The following is a 17,207-nucleotide window of genomic DNA, read 5'->3' as shown; positions in this document are numbered from 1 at the left end:
TATTCAAGTGTATAGTTGCAGTGAACCCTTTAATTGGTTTTTGATTTTTTATGAATACTTCCGCGTATTTTTGTTTTAAAATTTCTACAGAACTAATGTCATTAAAGTGATCAACTTTATTAACACATGCAAAAATTGTTTTCCAGTCTAGATGTATTTCTTTCAACCAATCACGACCTAACAAATTTGGCTTATTTCCTTTGACGATTATAGCTTTTAATAACTTTCCCTCACAATATACAGTTATTTCACCTAAAGTGTCTATGCTCTGACCCGAATAACTTTTAAGCTTAGTTGTTAGTTGGACAACGTTTATTACAACTGAACTTGTCGTGGTAAGTAGCTTGATTGATCAAAGTTCTTGAACTACCTGTGTCTAGTTCAAACAACACATTTTCATTATCAAGCATCAAACTTGCCTTGAATGGTTGATTTGATTTGTTATCTGAATTTGAATAAACCAACAACACAACGTCATCATCACTTGATTCTTCAACAAAGTTAGTTTTCTTCACTTTTCGATTTCTACATTTGTTTGCTAGGTGACCAATTTTTCCACAATTGTAGCATTTACTATTTTTATGCATACAAGAATCTGAATGGTGATTCCCATTACAACGATAACACTCATATTTCTTACGCAAAGTAGTACCCGGCTTGGTATCAGACTTCTTCACTGTGGAAAATGACTTTGTTTTCACTTTATTGACTGTGGCTGTTTCAACACCACCAAAGGACACTGTATCTTTCTCAGCCATTTCCATGGCAGTACTAATCTTCACAACCGAATCGAATGTTAAGGCTTCCTCAGCTAACAGTTTCTTTTGAATTGTTTCTGACCTTAAACCACAGACTAACCGATCACGCAATGCGTCCTCCAAAAATGTTCCAAAATCACAGTAAGTAGACAAACGTTAAGTTCAACCACATACTCGGATACATTTTCTCCCTCTTTTTGATTGCGTTTATTAAATTTGAAACATTCAGAAATGGTTAGAGGCCTAGGGTTATAATGATTTTTCAAGAGTTCCACAAGCTGAGCATATGTTTTATCCTTGGGGAGTGCAGGTGCAACTAGGTTCTTAAGAATACCATATGCCGACGATCCTATCACTGACAGAAAAACAGGAATTTTTTTTTCATTCGGCACTTCATTAGCTTCGAAGAATTAAGACAACCGTTCTTCGTAGTTTAGAAAGCTTTCCATGCTCTCTTGAAATTCACTTATCTTCCCAAACAAAGGCATGTTGATAACAAATGTTTATACTCGTCGCCACTTTTATAATTCTGCCTCAGGGATATAAAATAAGTAGAGAAATTTCAATGAATGGCTTTTTATTTCTGTAAACACGTTTTTCTATATATCATTTTAGGTACAAAACCAAACAGTTCCGAATACTATAATTAATACCAGAATACTACTATATCGTTGTCATCTATAATCTTAGGTGTAACACTACTAAATATTCATTTACTACAATTAGGTCGAACGCAGGCCTGCTCACTGAAGTAATGTGAAGTGGTGCGAGACCACTAAATTTATTCATGCAAAGATTAAAGTTTAATTTATCAAGGTTTGCATGTTAACAGTTTTATTGAAAAAAAAAAAAACATTGTAAATTCTTGATCAATCTATTTACTTTTTAGTTTCAAACAGTCTTTTACAGTTGAAGCATCCTTTATCTCTGGTTCATCATCCCTGGGTCTGACAGCTTGACAAAAGGTTTTTCTTAGGTCGAAGGTGGTATAGTATAGATCTATATTATTCTCAAGTATTCAAGATGTCAAATAAACAACAAATTTATTTATTTAGTTAACGGACATGAACTTTAATACCATAATCAGAAACATATTTAGTGAGCAATTAGCATCAGTCAATCTTATGCCAACAATGCATTCTTATCAGTTAAATAAAAAAGAATACCATCTCCCTGATTCAGTTGAATTCAGCAAAAGCAAAATTTTAGACAAAAATGTTAATTCACAAGCACTGTGAATCTCTATAAATGCGTTACTAAGCATCAATATCTTAGATTAAAAAAAAACTGACTATACAAAATCCATCTAAAAATCCGATGAGTGTCTTTAATTCCATAACATGATATCGAACTTTTAGCAAAAGTGCTTTAAATGTCATCACGAAATATTCATTTTTTCACGACCACAGACTGATATTGTTATTTTACAAAACACTGTACATATTGGAAATAAGATTATTCGAAACAACAGATTTAGTTAAGAACAATTTTTTCCGGACAAATGCAAAATTCAATTGTTGTCATATAGGAGAAATCCAGTAAACGAAGACCAAGAACTCATGGTTGTGCTTGGATCGCTGCATCCAGTAAGGTACACAGTGTCCCCAACATCAAGATCAATCACGATAGACTGAGATACAGCAGCATGTCCTTTGTCTGTATCATCGTCAGTTGGATCAACGTATATGTAAATCAAATCCTGTCTATTCTTGAAAAGATAGCAATATACTCTATCAACCCTTAATGGTGCCCGTTTCTTTACCAGTGTAACAGAAAAATGGTACACACCGGCTTTGTGACATGTGTAAGTTCCTGTCGAGATATTAAAATCATTACCATACTGGTAAATTGTACTGGAAAAGGTAAGTCTGTCATTGATAATGATGTATGTATTGGTATCTGGACTTTTTACAGAAAATGCAGACTTGAATGCTGAAATATATAATAGACATACATAGTATTGGCAACATTGATTAGTTTAAATTTTTTCTTTTAACTTTATTCATATTTGTTGAATTTCATGTAAATCTAACAAACTAATGTTAGATAAAGATAAACATTTTCCTTAAACCAAGGTACGAGATTCTGTAGATCAGCCTCATTTCTATATTGATTTCATTCATTACAATTTTCTTTCCAATAAAACATTTGACCAACCAGTTTTTATGTATGGTTCCGAAGGTAAGTACGGACGGACAGCGCGATTTCAATATCCCTTTTCAGATAGGCGGAGGTTAATAACTACTTTACAGCAATTGCCTCAATGAAACAAGTATTTTATACAATGTCACAAAGCCGGTGTTAAATTTTATTTTGGATTAAAAATAAACATTTAAATTTCATAATCTCCTTTTGTAATGAATACAAACAAGACTTAAAATACAGACATCAAGTATGTTTAAAATAAGAGGGGTCTAAGAACTGATAGTATAACAATAAAGGAAAGTATGCTGATTGACAAAATATGGGTGGACATTGAATGATTAAATTGTTTGAGACCAATTACGTTTGAATTGATGTACGAGTAATTAATGGTTTCCTTGAACAATAAAACACAGTCCCCATCAAGTCCCCCATATCTCCTATTAGACGATATTCGGCTTCGGCATATAAGTTTGCAACGTTTCGGTCATACATGTCTTGGCAAAAGTAAATGTATGAGCAATTGGTTAATAATGTGTTAGAGTAGAGTTATAAGCTATCATAACCATTTCATCCTCTAAATATATGTCATACTTCTTTCTCAAGAAAAGTCGAATTCAAGAATATTCAAGCAAGTCAAGAATATTGACTTTGACGCCATTATTGTAGGATTATTTCGATTTTATAAAGAATAGTAAAAATAAACCCCAAAACATGTATAACATAAAAATTTCATTTAAAAATATTCTAAGAAGATTTTACTTATGATAGTGTTAAAATTATTCGAAGGTTGAATTTGTAATTCTCCAATTTATTCCTTTAATATTTTCTACTATGCAACAATTGTTGTTGTTTTCTTTTTCAGAAGGCCACATTGGAAATAAGATATATATGATTGCTTTTGTATTTTATTAATGTGTAACCTTCTTTAAATAAAGATATTATTATTATTATTATTATTATTATTATTATTATAATTATTATTATTATTATTATTATTATTATTATTATTATATCATAATGCAACGACCTGGACAGGCGTCTTTGGAACATTCATCAGTTTCTCTTATCGCTCCTGTACACTTGAGTCCACCATTAGCTGGAACTGGATTTGTACATGTTCTCGAACGTTGACGAGTTCCTTTTCCACATGTGACGTCACATGAAGTCCAGCTCGACCAGTGTGCCCATTGACCATTGACTGAAAACATTCTATGTCAATGTTAACAATGTAGTTAGTTTATTTCTACTTAAATTTCAAGATATGTTCATGAAGTTTTCACAATTATTATAAAGTCTTAGGCTTATAGTCCGAGTCTATGCAAAGTAAAGTAGTATGCTGCTTATACAAAATCTGCTGGTTTTTAAAGATACATGATATGATATGATTGAATATGGATATGTATTGCCTCAACTGTAAATGAACAAGTGGCATATCCATTTTATTGGGCAAAAAAACCCAATTAATATTAGTTTATGACGCATTGCCAATTTCCTGCAAGATGATACTTAGCTTGACATGCTGACCTGGAACGTTCGAATAATGAATATATGTCTTGGCCAAAACTTTAAACAATATATACTGATAATATTTAAAAAAAATGACAATAAATATGTCACAATTGCTTGCGTATCTCAGGGTTTTCCAAATAGAATGGTCTAAAGTCGTACCAATTTTACAAAAAAAGTTGTCTCGGCTGAGTCACGTGAAAAAGTTATCTACCCATCGTGATCTGGCATAATGTATCACCATTTAAATCAAATTATCAGATAATATTTTGTTAAAATGATAAAAAATAAACTGTAAACTAATCCTGGCTACATTATATTATCAATACAAATGTATTTACTTTAAAATGTAACAATTTTTAAAATTTGCAATGAAATTAGGAACTTTTCATTCTCAGTGTGAAGGTAAAAATCTACTGCTTATATTTGAAAATAGGTCTGAGTTTCATGAGCTTATTTTTTAAATTATACATTGTTGAAGATTTCATAATATTTCTTGATATTATTTACAAATATTGATGTTTAATTTGGTGTATTTTCAAAATAAACTATGATTTTTAACAGATCATGGCTTTGAAAACATTACTTACTGAAATAATTATCTTTTTTCACAAGTTAAATGTTTTTTAAAGAACATCATGTCATTAGAATTCTCATTTTTGCTCTCGTTTTAAATGTTTCCACTTTTGTTTAACAGTTACATAATTTGTGTGTAGTAAATCATACCGAGTTATACCGTTGTAGCGAGAAGGTTTTACATAGCGTGTTTCCAAATCATACTATTTGAAAGACCCTGCGTATCTTTAAAATATTACAAGTTGTTTTTTTACCTTTTGCAGATTTTGAAACACAAGGAGTATGTGTAAGCAAGTATGAAATAAGAGTACATCAGTAGAATAACTAAAAAAAATGCGGTATAAGTATTTCTATGTCGATATGCTTTTTTATAAAATAATATAAAGTAAAAACATGGACAGTTGTCTTTTGAGCATTCATTGCTATGCAAAGTTTCTCCAATACAGTCATTTTCACTGGATTTGTACATGTTCTTAATCGTAGAACCAGTGCTATACACAATAATTTTTAACTAGAGGGCAGGCGCCGTGCAATAACTAATGTGCAGTGGAGTCGGAATTTGAGAATATAACAAAGAATTCACTATTTTTGAAATAAATAAGACCCATCAAAACTGTAAATCTAGAACTCCAGGGGAAGACAAGATATATTATGATATCCTAAAGAATTTCCCTGATGAAACTAAATTAGTTTTATTAAATCTATTTAATAAATTGTGGAAAGTTAAACATTAAAGTTATATGCCGGAACTGGATCTGTGCATGTCCTCGAACGTTAATGAGTTCCTTGTCCACAAATGACAGCACTAGACGTCCAGGTTGACCAGGGTGTCCATTGACCATTGACTAAGTATTATAGAGTGTGTGTTTGTGAATTTAAAAATCGAAATAGTTCATGGAAATGACCTTATTATTTTGAACGTTTACTAGAGATATTCAAACTCCATTGCTCTTAAGTTTTTTTTCACCCAAAATAAAGTAGCAAATTTTTTTTAAAGGAAAACAATAAATATTATATAGAAAAAAATCTGTGAGTTTCATAGATACACGATATATTTCAAATAAGAAGTACAATTTGTAATGTTGAAAGAAAACATTGAAAGGAAAAAACAACACAAAGAAACTTGAACTTAAGACTTTTGTATATGTAATGGTTAACTCCAAACAGTGATTTATTGAGCGATAAAATCACTGTTTGTGATATAATATTTCCTAAATACAGTACTGTAGTAGAAATGTTTTTAAACTACCCGAAGTGAATTTAAAGTAATATGATTATATTTCTTTGTCTCGAAATTAGTTTATTTTCTATATAAATTATTTAAAGTTAACACCTGGACAGTTGTCTTTTGAGCATTCACTGCTCTGCAAACTTTCTCCATTACAGTCACTTCCCTTATTCATAGGCATTGGATTTGTACATGTTCTTGTTCGTAGTTGTGTTCCGTTACCACACGTTACGTCACACGAGGTCCAGCTTGACCATTGTGCCCAACAACCGTCGACTGGATTTATATAATAATAAAGATATATTTAATGTATACAGCTAGATAAAAAAACTTAAGTAAGCATGACTTAAAATTTATTGAATATATTTTTGTTCTAAAATATCATAATTTTTCAAGCTTTTGATACTTATGATAGTGCCACAAATATGAAATACAATAAAATGTACCTGGTTTCTTCGGAACGAACAGAACAATGACCAACGTGATTAGAGTGATGTAAACAACACTTATCAACACTATCAATACATAAATCACATATTTCAGTCGCTTCAAAGTATCGCCATTTCCACTTTCAACTTTTCTTTTATCAGATTCACCATATTTTAATGTCTCATAAGGTTGCTCTTCAATTTTCTTTGACTGTGATTCGGTAGAACAACTTTCAGTCGAAATCTTTAAGTTCTCATATGCAATCTCATCATTTGATCTACTTGTGTCCATTTCAATATCATCCAATTCCATTTTGAAATATCATAAATTCAACTTAAAATATATTAAGTATAAAATTATAATTTGTAGTTGAAACGATGTTACTTATTGTTTTTATCTTTATACATTTTAAAAAGCATTTGTGGTTAAATCCATAACAAAGTACCCGGGTATTATAAACTTGATGTTAACTACAAGATCTAATAATTTATTTTTAAAACTTCCTTGTGTCAGACAGTTTCTCCTTCATAACGATTTGTTACATATGGAAACCTGTAAGGGCTATTTCATTTGCATTCATAATCAATGATTGCATTATAAGTATATGAAACTAAGAGCCTATAAATCAGACAGCAGAGAGTACGGAAATTGACACTTGTTCGACGAAAGAAGAAACAACACGTCCGGCTCTACATTCCTCACGAATAAGATAAGTACTACAGAATTATATAATAATTTGCACAGTAAAAATTGTACACTACCATTTAAAAATGTAACTTCTCGGCACGTTCCGTCAAACTTCGAATAGGAACATCAGGAACATGAGTATGTATACTTTGGCAACACATTTTTTAAACATACAAAAAAAAACCAAGAGAGCAGTTATCGCCCTTAATCGCTCACCAGAGATACATTGCAAGAAAATGTTAAAGCCAGAAATAACGTCATATTGTGTTTGTCATTATTTTCCCTAGGCTACATATTTGTAAGCTAAGTGACCATCGGGCGCGGCAAATTTTGTGCCCTAGGGCATAACATATAGAACTTAAAAAAAAACATAAGGTGATGTTACATGCCAAATATCTAAGCTCTTGGTATTTTAGTTCCCACCGAGGCGCCTTTTAAGTTTTTTACTATACAAATAAAAGGATCCCAGGGATGCATCACATTCTCATCCTAGGGGTATTATTTATATAATTTTTGTAGAGGTGTACTTGGCGATACTATAAGACAAATATCTTAGCTCTAGGCAAACAGTTTAATAAAAAAGACGTAAATTTATTTTCCTATATAAGCCTTTGCAAACTAACCTACTTGTTCAGACTGGAACAGTTCATATCAATTTTGTAGAGGAATACTTAAGGGCCATTCCTGTAAATTTTGGTGGAAATCCACCAGGTTGTTTAGGAGAAGATGTTGTTTAAAGCAATTTTAGGCAACGACAGACGACGAATCATGGACACACTGGCACCACAAAAACACACATCGGAACACTTTGTGGTCACATAATCTAAAAACAGTAAATAAATATCGGAATTTGCTGTCATACTTTATTAAATAAAATCGTGTTAAAGTCGACTGAAAAATAACTACATTTAGAGATATATTATATGTTATTTGGGTTTTGGAGTGATTTTTCTGGATATATTACCTGCCACGATTTTATATGTTGACGATGTTTTCGATTTAGATTAATGATTCGGATTGTAAGAGATATGAAAAATATATATTTGTGGTTAACATGGCGCTGATATTTCATATTGGAGATAAGTTACAGGGAAATGACTGTCATTAAAGACTAATTATGACGGACAACTAAAAATACACGAAGCATTTATTTTCTTTGTTTTCGCATGAGCTGTGTAGTTTAGTGAGTGTAACTATTGGAAAGTAAAGTGCAGATTTGTTTCAATAAACTCCCATATGAACCTAAGTTTATTTATGGCTCTTTATGTTTTAGATTTTCTTATCAAAAAATATTACTGTGCGCAATTCTTTCCGTCGAATTGTCCAGTTGAATTTTTTATTGTTTTGTACTACATTGCCTCCAGCTGTAAACACAATATACCAAACAGTATACATGTATTTGTTGTAAATGCTTTCACACTAAATATCAAATTTATTTCATATATCAAAGTTCACGTAAGATTATCGGATTCTGTAGTATATTTCCTATATTTCTTATTTATATGGCGCTTTTCATTTACCTGATATTACAAAAGTAATTCGATATTCATATCAATTTGCAATGTTATTGTGACCATAACGCGCTTTCATAGAACATATATATGGGGATTAACCACCAGCTCATCTTGCATTTGTCGTCAAATTTCACACAAAGAAGTAAACAAAGTCAGTCAAGCGTTACTTATATATGTTTGAAATTCTGTTAAGATTTTATTTAAAAAGTTACATTTTATTAAGTTTTCACACAATTTATATCTCAACTATACGGTTATACAATTCATTGTTCACTTAAATGTGTACAGAAAATTTTCTTATTCATAGAAGGAAATTCAAAATATATAAAGGCTTAAGTTAATGCATAAATTTCTATATCCTCATTTTAACCCATCATTATCTTTCTGTATGAATTAATAAAAAGTCATATACTTTATGTCATTTAAAATGTATAAATCCATAAGTTGTAAAACTTATAGATAACTAAATGTTTTGTTTTTATAATGTTTTGGTCTATTCTTAAAAGAGTTGTATTAGAGTCTGGTTATATTATTTGACACACATTAATGTTGTACATAAACAACATTATAAGTTCTAGAACAAACTGTAATGTTGCTTTTTAAAGTAAAGTATTTTTTCTGCAATGATTTCGTGCATGTGTCATTCGCTTTAAAAATACAAACATATTTCATTAATACAGGTAATTTGAAAGTATTCTTTTTCGAAATTCGAACAATTATTTGTAAACTATAAACATCAAATATAGAGGTTTCTAAACTTTAGAATATATTTACGGAAACAATTTTTCCAAAGGTTATGTTACTGCAGTTTTGATTCGTTAACCCGACTTATTTTATACTGTAGGACTATATTTGAATATTATTGTTGTTTCCTAATAAATAATTATACTACTCAACTTCTGCTTGGCATCAAGCGTTTCTCCTTATATTTAAAGAAAAGTATTACATGTATTAAACAGATTAACATTTTTATTTAACATAGTTTAATTTAGCATTTTTTAGAGATGGCTTCAATGCAAAGTGTAATATCGGATAAGCCTGGCCAAGTAGTAATGGAAAGCATGCACCCCACGTTTTTCAGTTGTAAAATGGGAGCAGAGACACAATATTGCTCCAATACATCAACAATACAAGTGTATGGTCATTCAAAGGTCACACCTTTTTACATTGGTTACTTTTTGACATTATGGTAAACGCTATGAGAATGACATTTGAGTGAAGCAGAAATGTGTGTGTGTGTGTGTGCGTGTGTGTGTGTGTGTGGGGGGGGTCTCTAGATATGGCGGAGCTTTTAGGCATATACCGTGAAGTTAATGCGGCGCTTTATGTTCAACACACCATTATCATCAATCTGGACAAGCTGCTAACAGGAGGCATGGCGAAGGCAGACAAAAGGTGAATACAGCAAACCAAAACCGATTCCAGGGCCGTCGCGAACGGTTTAGAACAGCAACAAACCTTCTTAATGACCTTCTTAATCCTTCTGGGCGTCAACGTCTGTACAACCTGCCACTGCCAGGACTTACGGAAACCTTATTATTACTATTGTTAGTTTATAAATGTAAGTAATGTACTTTTTAAATGGGCAAACATTTTTTTTCTTTCATACATATTGTCTTCTTCAAGATTAACGTTTATAAAATAATAACAAACGACGAAACATCCGTTTAACTATTTGCTAAACAAACGTGAGGTTAAAATGAAAATAGAAACTTTGTCAAATAAAAACAAAATGTTTAAATAAAAACATTACTACATGAATAAATTTAAATAAAAACATTACTACATGAATAAATTTATTTACAATGAAGTATACATAAAATATGGATCTACACAATCATGTGATACAAAAATTCTAATAATTAATTATAACATTTGTTTCATTAAAATTGGTTTAATGTATAATAGCTTCAACTTGTAAATGTATTGGAAAGTAAGCTAAAGCATAACATACGAGGGGTCATCAAAAATTCGTAGACTTTCTTTGTTGAATAAAATATATTTGAGATATTGATTTGAAAATATTACACAGCTTAGAAGAATGAGTAACAAAGAAACACAGAAAAAATCATGTTAGTAGCTTCTTATATTACAACAATATTTAATTTTACATAAACACATGTCGGCGACTGCGGCTCAATCCAAAATGTTATTGACGTCAACGTTATATAGGGTACAACATGTGCTTCAACGTTACGCAGTCAATGACCATCACTGCTCCCAAAGCTATGTACATCACTTAAATTTTTGTCCCACTTAACCACTTATGATTGTGAAATTTTATTTTCTCTGTTTGCCTCCTGATTTTTTTCGGAAGGTTTTTGTAGGTGTCATTCCCAAATTACAACAATTTTTGCGAATTTCTAATTTCTGCGTGTATTTGCATATGTAAAAGCAATATAAAATCATTATTTATTGACGCAGTTAACTGTTCCTTTCAAAATGTGTTGATAATATTCTACAAGGTATGCTGATAACATTTCATTACAATACACGCTGACGTTAAGAAATATCTAAAAAGTCAACGACTTTTTGGATAACCCCTCGTACTTGATGTAATAGATATTGCAAAAAAGTCCCAGAAACATGTCAGTTACAGTTGTTATTATGTTTATAGATGTGAGGGTTTGAAAGTTAAAACATCTGTTGTGTGGGGTCGAAAGGGGTGAAAAAAATGGGAAACTATGTGAAAAGATATAAAACCCTAAGGGGCGGAATAAATTTTAAGCCCCTAATGAAAAAAACTTATAAAATCTGAAAGTAAATTTAAATGGTATGATTTTGGTAGAAATGAGTTTTAATGGTATAAATTTGGTATAACTTTTGGTAGAAATGTGTGTTAAATTGTATAAATTAGGTGCAGATTTGTATTGAATTTTGTATTGAATAATGATACAATGAACAAGTATGTATTTCAATAGCATAAAATAAATATGTATAATTAATTCAATGGTATAATATTTTGTGAAATTTGTGTTATTTCTTTAATGGTGTAAATTTTCTAGATATTGTTTTATTAATTCAGTCGTATAAATTTGATGGAAAGTTTGTTATTGATGAAATGGTATGATAACATTTGTGTTAAAACTGTAAATTGGATGGTGTAAATTCAGTGGAATTTGTAATTTCACAGCTTAAATTCAACACAATACACATTATATCTTCATAAATTGTTTGCATTATAGCATAAGTGTCTTTCATAAAGATATGATTACACATGTTCTTTGACATCGACACAAGTTTATATATCTTATTTGCCTATGTAGTGATGAAATGTTTATAATTGAATAACAGATGATAAATTTGCTACTAGAACAACAGCACCACCAACAAATGTGTATCGGAAGGGATGTTAATTTCATGGAAGATGAAATCGAGGCTGACACAACAAGGAGCCAATCAGCTTGCTCCAATATATCGTCCGTAAATGAGTCATGGATGTCGGATATCTCCAATCAGATGTCAGATATCAAATTTTCACTAGCTTCAGCTAAACAGAAACAATCTGAAGAATTGAATCAAAGAATAGCAGAGGTAAATATTGCAAAATTTCAGTTAAAGGCACATCGTGGCTCTGAAATCCATATGTATAAATTTCTTTAGTAATGTTTTGATAATGAATTTAGTGCATGTTACATGTTAAACAGGTCGTTGACTTCAAATCACTTGCCCCCTCACCGCTGTGGGTTCGAATCCCGACAGGGACTTTGGATTCTTTCATGCGAGGAAGCTATCAAGCTAGCTTACGGAACGTTGGTGGTTCTACTCAGGTGCCCGTTCATGCCTGAAATAATGCACGGAAGGAAAAGCTAGAACGTCGCGATATGACCAATACTGTGTTGATGTGACGTAAGATCCAATCAAACAAACAAAACATGTTAACAGCGGAAGAAAGTGACGCTGAACTACAGCTATGTGTCGTAAAGGTAGCAAAATGTAAACAAAGTTGTATTTTGACTTCATGTAAAATACTGAATTACAATAATTATAGCAATTTCCAACAAAGAACAAGAAGTAAAGATAGTTCGATCTATTTGGCAAACCGTAACAAGATACCAAAAATAAAAAGTTTTTGAAAAATAAAAATGATATCAATTCTGAGGCCTTGATGGGCCTTGAAATACTGGAGTCGTTTCATTGTAGTTAAGGAGAAAGGCAGAGATGTTCCACATTGTGTTTTCAATGTTACTGCTATAGTTGCTATAGTTATGTGTACAGCAAATAAGGCTATAAATTATTATACTGCTATATTTGTTCTGTTTTGAAACTGAACTTTCCGATCAAGGATTTCAGTATGCAGTAATGAGCTTGGATATTAGGCCCAAGCCCAACTCTAGTAACAGCCATATTTTCTTTAATGATGTAGAAAAAGGATGATCCCTTGGAAGCATTTAATCACAAGAAAAGTACATGAAAATTGCGGACTTGGTTTGACGAGTCTGTACATGAAGGATAGTGAACAAGTGCAACATTGCTCATGCCCCCTAGCACCGACTTGAGTGGTATTCGGTTTTCACCAAGAATGAAATACTTGTGTTATTAGAGTAAAAAAAGGATAAACAATTATGGCAGCCAGAAAAAAACATCAATTTAATCAATAAGGGTAGAGTTTTTAATTGGCAAGCATGCATAAATTTGTAAATCACCATATAATAATATGCAAACAATTCTTTATTTTTCTAGCCTAAGAATATTCTGCTACTCTAATTACAGTTGAAGAAAAGCCTGCTCTCCGAGGTCAAAGGTGAAATGTCAACGACACAGACTGCTAAAATGTTACATCTGCAACTTCAGGCACGCGACAATGAAATTCGGCGTTTGAAAATGGAGCTGTTGTTACAGAATGTTAATTCTGGCGGTACTCGAAAGAAGCAAAAGTTTCAGAGTGATGTGTGAACAACCTTTGAATTAGACTCTATAGATAGAGAAGAGAAATAAATCCGGGGTTAAAACAACACGTGCCTGAAACGTGCTTGGGTGCTTTCTGGATTGTTAACATACGTTGTCATGTAAACGGTGGTTTGTCGATAGATAAGAACATGAGATACGTTTGTCATGAATAATGATGATGTGTTATCACGAATATGTGCTATATATTAAAATGTACCAAAAGTTGGCAAAATGCCATAAAAAGACTTAAACATTTTACACCAAAGCATTTTAATGACTTTTCGTAACTTACAAAAGATAGCAGTGTTAATGTAATTAAGAAACTAATAGTGGTTACTTTTACACACACACATACTAAGTGTTTTTGTTTGGAATTTTTTTTTGTGTTTCAACTAAGCTGAATAATTATCAAGAGTGATCACTCTTTGCAACTAAATCTATGTATTTATACAAAAGATGAAGTAAATCAAACTAAGTTACATATTCGAAGAAACTGCATTCCACAAATGATCATCTAAGTTCATAATTATGTATTTTTAGAAACTTCTTCAAATGTATTTTCTTTACCCATATATTTTAAATGTAGTCAGAGTGTGTTTTGTGTCTGTTTTGTTCGTTAATGAATTTCCCTCTCATAATATGTCTGTTATTATTTCTTTCTTTTGTCCCATTATCTATCCTTTGTCACTATCTATGTACTTTAACTTAATTTAAAGTCTTTGCTGAAGTTTCCTTACTTTTTCTTGATTTTGCTTTCTTTGTGTTAGTTTTCTTACTCTTGCCCATCTTTCTTGTCTAAACTTTTTTCTCAAATCTTTCTTTCACTAAATGTCCCCCTTGCTTACACCTTTCACTTCCTGTTTCTTCTTTTAGCAGACTGTTTTTTTTGTAGAGATCTTTGATGTCATTTATGTTTTACACACTTATTTTTATTCTATATTTTCCATGGATATTGAGGTATGAAAATCATAATTTCTTCTTGAAATTGGAACTCTTTGTCTGATTTTTCTTCTAGTCAGTTGATTATCATTTCCACATGTATAACATTCCATTTTGTCTAAAGTTTTGAAATTATGCTCATGTTAAATTTCCTCTTATACTGCTCCTTGGTGCTTTGAATTACTTTGTAAAGGGAGGAGGAAACTTAATTCATATGTAAATTTTTTTCAAGATGTCTACTTATATTTTTTTTAAATTGTTTTCAAAATTGCCTCATTTGTGTACATTTATTGTACTAAAAGCTTTTGAAAAGAAAAACAACAATAAAAACATGTCTGAAAAAAAAAAGTTTCTCTAACAACACAGGGGGTTTGAGCATGTCCGTATTGATACATTCATGATTAGTTTCTGTTTCAAAACCAGTCTGGGTTGACTGTGTAAACCAGTCAGGATAGACTGTGTAACATGCCAGAATTTGAAAATTTCTAAACCATTCTATCAACATTGCTGGAAAAATTATAATTATCTTCATTTTAAATGCATGCCACTTGGACCAATTGCATATAAGCTGTTGCTTATTGTTTGCTATGATTTTACATGTTGAAAACAATGTGTTCTGTCTTCCAGGATTGACTCTTGTTATTGTTTGTTGATTTTTACATTATTGTTATTGCCTATTATGTAGATATACAATGTTTTATAAGGATATATTAAATATTCTGAAGAAATAATCCAATGTTTGTATTGATTTGTAGATACATTTTTTCGTTCTTTCCATAATTTAAAGCAGCATGCTTCCAGATTCATGCTAATTTTCATGAAAATTTTGAAAACATACTCTCAAGTAAAAGATTGTTAAGTGAACAAAGAAAGTAATTTACACGTACATTCTATGCAAATTACCAAAAATAGGCCAAAACATGCAGCTACGCAGTAGAAATATGGTAATAATGCTGCAATACCAGTCTTAATCGAACATGTGAATTATTACTTTAATCTTGAATCGTTTTACCTAAAATCTTAATACATTTCTCCCAAGTTGGGTTTCTTAACATATTTTAACGGCCATCTATTTTACTCTATTTAGAAAAATAAAACAAAACAACACAACAAAAATTATTAGCCACATGGCCTTAACCCCTATGACATCAAATTCAAAATGAAAGCAAACGGATACGAAAAGTTTATTTTGCAGAAAGCATAATACAACCGTGAATTGTAATATATACAAAGTTTGGAGATAAGAACATGGATTTTTTAGCAGACAAAAGATGAATCCTGGAATATAATCTTCAATATTCAATAATTTGCGCTTGCATGTATAAGTAAAGATGGTCTGACCACTACATGTTTACCAAATACCGTAGGCTTTCGTTAAGAAATGAAGGTTGTAAAAAATTAAAAAAGCTGGTTTTAGACAAGTTGAAGTGTCAAGTTGAGGTTCATGCAAGGCGGTTCTTTACCCAAATGTCAAGTATAGAGATAGGTAAATGTTTATTTTTTTTCATCTGGTTATACAATTGTACAACACCATATCATCTAACAATAGTAAATAGTTTACAACATCAAAACAAGGAACTGGATGAAAGCTACAGGCACAACAGCAATTAATAACATTTTGCATCTGTTTATTACATTGAATTTGTAACTGTCCGTCCCAGGATTCCAGTAAATTCGATTTACTTTTCAAATACATTGCATGTTTACATGGTTATTTAAACAGCCATTCTTCTTATTCAGGCTTTTTTAAAGAAAAAAAATAAGAATTTGCAAATTACATGAACTGAATGTAGGGAACTGTTGATAGTCCTCAATATACTGGGACCACTAAAAAATCTAATAGATTTAATTTTAATGAATGTGGGCTAACAAGCATTTTATGGAATTAAAGAAAAATAAAATAAAAATAACTTTACAAGATTCAACAGTTGATCGAAATTTTATTCTAAAATTGAGCTGTACTTTGAAGTCATTATTTTTGTATTTTGCAGTGTTATATTTCTATTTTACCAGTCATAAATTTCATCCAAAACTATGGGTTGAATTCATATTTTATCCAACCAAATCGTTTTTATTTTCATAATCTTTGATACAGTTATTTAATTCTTTAAATCTGCACCAACTTGTCATTCAATACTACATCGTAAAATCAGCGTGTCTTACTCGCGCTTTGTTAATTTCAACAATTAAATTGGTTAGTGTTTGTTAAATCGTCATTAATTCATTAAATCTGTCGCGCGACTGTGTTGCTTCAGACAGATTTAAATTCATTAACGCTTATTTACAAACACCTGTACGAATCGTTGTTTCTTTGCTAATCAAAATGTTTCAACATTGTGTTTATGTACCATACCATTTAAGCCTTATGTGACCAATGTGAATTTCAATATAATCAGGACGTTTGGTCCTATTTGTGAACATGGGGGCTGGAAAAGAAAAGAAAATTGGGACCGGAATAATAAAAGAACACCGGAACCTGAATAATAAAGGAACATTGACAAATAAATGGTTGAAGGTTCCATGATAACCGCCGTA

General features: G+C 31.2%; 1 protein-coding gene across 1 annotated transcript in view; it reads right to left on the bottom strand.

Moving 5' to 3' along the window:
* Positions 1 to 1,599: 1,599 nt before the first annotated feature.
* The window catches only part of LOC132722455 (coadhesin-like), a 34,685-nt gene continuing 19,077 nt past the window's right edge, over positions 1,600 to 17,207 (bottom strand). The window contains exons 10-11 of the mRNA XM_060706963.1: positions 3,931 to 4,101; positions 1,600 to 2,690 (exon numbers count right to left, since the gene is read on the bottom strand). Coding sequence (XP_060562946.1) covers positions 2,269 to 2,690; positions 3,931 to 4,101 — 593 coding nt within the window. The 3' untranslated portion in view covers positions 1,600 to 2,268. The remainder of the gene's footprint in view (positions 2,691 to 3,930; positions 4,102 to 17,207) is intronic.

This window comes from Ruditapes philippinarum, unplaced genomic scaffold (genome assembly GCF_026571515.1).
Source record: "Ruditapes philippinarum isolate M1 unplaced genomic scaffold, ASM2657151v2 ctg1716_1_1_1_1, whole genome shotgun sequence".
NCBI classification, from domain to species: Eukaryota; Metazoa; Mollusca; class Bivalvia; order Venerida; family Veneridae; genus Ruditapes; species Ruditapes philippinarum.
The sequence above is the reverse complement of the archived record's forward strand: the minus strand, read 5'-3'. Positions and strand labels throughout refer to the sequence as shown.